General features: G+C 49.6%; 1 protein-coding gene across 1 annotated transcript in view; it reads right to left on the reverse strand.

Annotated features, from left to right (window-relative positions):
- MTSS1L (metastasis suppressor 1-like) overlaps positions 1 to 5385 on the reverse strand; it is a 19437-nt gene that overhangs the window by 2463 nt on the left and 11589 nt on the right. Inside the window, exons 13-15 of the mRNA XM_008569719.1 lie at positions 1273 to 1347; positions 729 to 905; positions 386 to 551 (exon numbers count right to left, since the gene is read on the reverse strand). Coding sequence (XP_008567941.1) covers positions 386 to 551; positions 729 to 905; positions 1273 to 1347 — 418 coding nt within the window. The remainder of the gene's footprint in view (positions 1 to 385; positions 552 to 728; positions 906 to 1272; positions 1348 to 5385) is intronic.

Consider the following 5385-nt stretch of genomic DNA (forward strand, 5'->3'; position numbering starts at 1 on the left):
CCGGTGGCTGCAGGCAGCCCTGCAGTGGGCAGCCCGGCGGTGGAGGCTGGGCGCTTGGTCTGGATCAGGCGACGGTAGTTCTGGGCGATGTTGCTGTTGCGTGGGATGGTGGACGACTTGTCGAACTCGGACGGGCCCTCGCTGTCTGCATCCCCGTTCACAGAGTAGCAGTCATAGTCTGAGCCTGGGGGTGGGCCCAGGAGGCAGTGAGCCTGGAGCCCGGGTACCCCCGAGATCCCACCAGCCCAGGGTAGACATGGAGAGGGAAGGACAGGGCCCTCCTGTGCGGTGGAGTCATGGGTGTCCTTGGCAGGGTGGGGCCAAGGGACAGTGAGGCCCAGTAACCTTCTCCCAGCCCGCAGGGACTGCAGCCCTCCTGGCCTACCTTGGGAGGGGATGGTGTCCTCGGAGCATGAGGGTGTGGTGGTCTGAGTGCTGTAGCCGCTTGAGTACTGCAGCGAGTCCCGGCTGCTCTTCTGGTGCTCAAGGCTCAGGCCACGGGTCAGCACCATGGCCAGGTCACTGGCTGCCGGGGACACCTCCTCACCATGCTGGCGGGGGAATTGCAGGCTAAATCCTCGCTCCCCACATCCCCCCTCTGCCGTGATCCCAGGCAGCCCCACCAGGTGGCTGGAGCTGGCCCTGAAGACCCCTTGCTGGGCCTCCTGGCATTGACCTGGGAGTGAAGGTGGAGCCCTGGCTGGGCTGCCAGGCAGCTGCCTGCTTACCTTGGCTGCGATGGTTGCAGGGGACATCCGAGGTCGTGGTGCCTCCTCCCCACTGGGACCCAGGGTGCTCCCACTGGTGGGGCCTGGCTCTGTGTCTCGGAGGAGTTCTACTCGGTCCTTCCTCCGCTGCAAGGTCGTGCCCGAGGGCTGCTCGTGGGGGCCAGCCTTGGACCAGTCCTGCAGGGCATGGCAGGAAGTTCAGGGGGACCCTTGGCCCCACTGCCATGGCCAAGGGTCCCCTGACTGTGGTTGAGGCTCAGGTTCTGTGAGGACCCTCTGGATCACAATCATGGCCAAGTCCACAGCATGGACAGTGGCTGTGGCCCCTCAGTCTTACCAGGCCCATGGGCAGGATGGGGTGTCCCAGGAGGGAAAGCCACAGCTATGTGGGGAGTGGCTGTGGGTGGTGCCCAGGTGGGGACAGGTGTCAAGTGCCATGCCCTCGTGGCTGAAGCTGGGCCCTCCCTGCAGTGATGGTACCAGGTCGGGAGGGCACAGGGTAAGGAGCTGTGATGGTCCTGGGGCTGGGGCTGGGAGCACTGACCGAGGTCGGGGAGCTGCACTCGCTAACGGACTGGCAGGTTTCGGAGGCCTCGGATGACGCAGAGCTGGAGGACTTCTGTCATGCAGAGGCGAGCAGGTGGTTGCAGACAAACAGAGGCCGGAGTGCAGAGAGGAGAGGACAGAACAGTCCTGGTCACTGTGCCTGCATGCAGTGGGGCGGCTCCCTTCGGCACCCCACCCCAACCCCCAGGGCCCTGGCCGCTGAGCATCTGTAGCAGGATGCACGGCCCAGAGCACACGCCTTGGGCAAGGACCCACTCGACGGCCCAGCCCAAGACCCCTACATTCTGAGGATCAAGCACAGGACTCGCTGCTGACGGCCTGGACATGGTGGGTGAGGGAACGACAGGTACTTAGGGTTATGGTTGGATGTTTGGTTTGAGCAACTGGGTTGATGGTGTCACTGTTTTCTCAGAAAGGGGACCCTGGGGGGGAGGTATGAAGTCCAGTGCCATGCTGTCCATGTCAGCTGAACTGCCCATCAGGGCTCCATGAATGGATGCAATGGAGGCAAGCTTTGCTGCAAGCATGGAATTTGGGGAGCCACAAATCTGGCAGCCTTGGGGTAGTGAGTGTGGTTAGAGACAAGTTCTAAGGACCAGGCCCCTCGGGTGTGCTGACATTCAGTGGTTGAGAGAAAGAGGAGGGTCCAGTGGAAGGGAGCCACAAGGAGCTGCCAGAGAAGTGGGAGGAAAAGCACAATCAGGCGATGCCTCAAAAATCAGGAGAAGAACCTGTTCTGTGCAGGAGGGTTAGTTAGCTGTGCTGACTCATGCTGGGTCCATCAGCTGGGGCACAAGAGCGCCCGTGGAGAGCACCAGGGGAGCTGCTTCCATAGAAAGGGGCTGGGGGGAGGCCCATTTACCAGTGGCCTGTGAACCCTGCTCCGGGCAGCAGGTGGACTAGGTACCCTGCGAGGCCCTCCCACTCCAAAACAACTGAAAAGAAAGATGAAAAAAGAAACAAGGGTAGAAACAGGACCATGAACTCCTGAGCACGTGTGACGGGCAGGGCTCCCCAGGGCAGATGCCGACATCAGCACAGCAGTCAGAGATGGAGCAGAGGCAAGCGCTGCCCTATGATGAGCCAGATTAAGCCAGGGCAGCTGGAAGTGCACCAGGAGCAACCCCAGTGCCGGCCAAATTCTCCAAAGCATCCTTGATTTAGATCTGCTGATTTCCTTCAGGTTATGATAAAAACCAACATCACCAAAGTAAAAGAAAGCAAAGCACCACAGGTGAGGATTCAGTGGAAATAACAAATTCAGACTTCTAGCAATATGACTGTGAAAATAAAAACTCAATGAAAAAAAGGATTTGGAAAACTTAATGGAAAAGTTCAATACCCATTCATGAAAGAAAAACAAACCTGAAACACTTAAACCAGGAGTAGAAAGGAAGTTCCTTAATCTTTTTTTTTTTGTCTTTTTGTCTTTTTTTGTGTCCGGCAACGGACCGCAACCCTCAGTGTCGCGCCTGTACCGGACCGGGACCGGCAACGGGATCGCAACCCTCGGTGCTGCGCCCGCCCCTCGCTCAGCCAGTGAGCGGGAACCGGTCTGTATGTGGGATCCGAACCCTCGGCAGGAGCGCCACCGCGCTTCCCAAGCGGCGCACTGTAGCAGTGCGCCACCGGGCCGGCCGCAAGTTCCTTAATCTGATAAAGAATATCTACAACAATAATAATACTCTTCCCTTTGAGGATGAGAAAAATACAAGGAGGCCCACCATCACCATTTCTATTCAGCACTGGAAATCTTAGCCAGTGCAATAAAGCAAGAAAAAGAAGTAAAAAGCAAAAGGATTAGAAAAGAAATAAATTGATCACTATTTGCAATGACATGATAGTATACACAGAATATTCAAAAGAATCTACAAATTTTCAGAATTCATAGATGATTTTAACAAGATTATTAGAAGCAAGGTCAGGAAAAAAATCAATTATATTTCTAAATACCAGCAGCTTAACAAGTAGGAAAAAATGTAATTTACAATAGCATCAATAAACATCCGTTAGGAAAAAATCCAAGAATAGATGTGCAAGATCTTTACATAAAAACTAAAAAACATCATAGAGATAAAGTAAAATCTGAATAAACAGAGAGACATATGCAATTCTAGTCAAAATCCCATGTCTTTTTTTTTTTTTTTCGTGGAAACTGACAAGCTGATCTTAAAATTTATAAGGAAATGCAAGGGGCCAAAAATACGCAAGATGAAAGTGAAGAAAAACAAGCTGAAGGACTTCCGTTATTAGATATCAAGATTTTCTATAGAGTTACAATAATTAAGATGGTGTGGTATTGGCACAAGGACAGATAAATCAGCCAGAGGAAACTCCGGAAAGAGCCACACCCATGCAGACAGCTGACTGACAGCAAAGGCAGTGCAGCAGTGGGGAGAAGATGATGCTATGGTTTGAATGTATATGTCTCCCCCTAATTCATATGTTGAAACTGTAACTCCCAAAATGATGGTATTAAGAGAACATTTGGAAAGTGATTAGATCATGACGGTGGAGCCTTCATGAATGGCTCTTACAAAAGAGGCCCTGAGGGAGCTAGCTTGCCCCCCCCCCGCCACCACACGAGGACATAGCAATATCTGGTTCATCTATGAACCAGATAGCGGGCTCTCACCAGAAACCGCTCTGCTGGTGCCTTGATCTGGGACTTCCCAGCTTCCAAAACTATGAGAAATAAATTTCTGCTGTTTATGAGCCACTCAGTTTATGGTATTTTGTTATAGCAACTTGAATGAGCTAAGACAGATGGTCTTTTCAATAAATTGTCCTGGGTAAATTAGATATCCATATAGAAAACAGGACCCCTACTGCACTCCCCCACCCCCCACACAATCAACTCTAGATGAGCTGTAGATCTAAATGAAAAGGGTATAACAAAAAAGGTTTTTAATCCCTATACTGGCCAGCTGCCAAAAAATAAAAAAATAAAAAAATAAAAAAAAGGCTTTTAGAGGAAAACATCTTTGTGACCTTGGAGTATGCAAAAATATTCAAGCAGGACACAAGCAGCATTAACAATTTAAAAAATGGATATAGTTAGTTGACTACATTAAAATTAAAAATTTCTAGTCATTTAAAGACCCCACTAAGAATAAAAATGTACCCACAGAATGAGAGAAGATACCTGGTGAAGGACTTGTTGTAAGGCTGTGCTCTAATCACCTGAGCTAACCAGCCAGATCCCTCTAATGAAGGACTCTATCTACAATACATAAAGGGTTCTATGAATCAATAAGAAAAAGACAGACAACCAAGTAGAAAAATGGGCAAAAGATCTGAACAGGCTCTTCACAAAAGAGGACATTCAAATGGCCTTTAAAAGGAGGAAAAGGTGCTCAACCTCATTCTCACTAGGGAAACGCAGTTCCGGTACTGGGTATGCACCTTTGTAGAACTGCATACTACAATGTTCCCAGCAGCACTACTTACAGTCCGATAGCCAAAACACTGGGGACTATCCCAACGTCCATCAAATGTAGAATGGTTAAATAAATTATATATTCACACGACGGAATGATACACATATCCATATAAGACATGGATAAATCTCATAAACATAATGCTGAGCAAAAGAAGCCAGACATAAAAAATATATACTGTATGATTATGTATATATATGTAAATATAAAAGATAGAAAAGGCAAAACAAATCTAATCAGTATAGTGGTTACCCTTGGTGACTTGAGGGGGCAGCAGGGACTTCCGGGCTGATGGTCATGCTTTTTCTTGTTCTTGCTGCTGCCCACACGGGTATGTTCAGTTTGTGCAGTTTTATCAAGCTGTACGCTTATGATATATTTACTTCTCTGCATGTAGAGGATACTCCAATAAAAAAGTTCTTAAATGACTTGGTGGTAATGGGTTGCAACTCTTAGAATGAAATAAATATTTATGAACCCATACTGGTATAAATAAATAATTGAACACATAAACAAATGGGGACAAGGGACAGATCTTTTTGCAGTAGAATTTGAATTAATAGGGGCCGGCCCGGTGGCGCACTGCTATAGTGCGCCGCTTGGGAAGCGTGGTGGCGCTCCCACCGAGGGTTCGGATCCCACATACAGAC

The sequence above is a fragment of the Galeopterus variegatus genome, unplaced genomic scaffold (assembly GCF_000696425.1).
Source record: "Galeopterus variegatus unplaced genomic scaffold, G_variegatus-3.0.2 Scaffold525, whole genome shotgun sequence".
Lineage (NCBI taxonomy): Eukaryota > Metazoa > Chordata > Mammalia > Dermoptera > Cynocephalidae > Galeopterus > Galeopterus variegatus.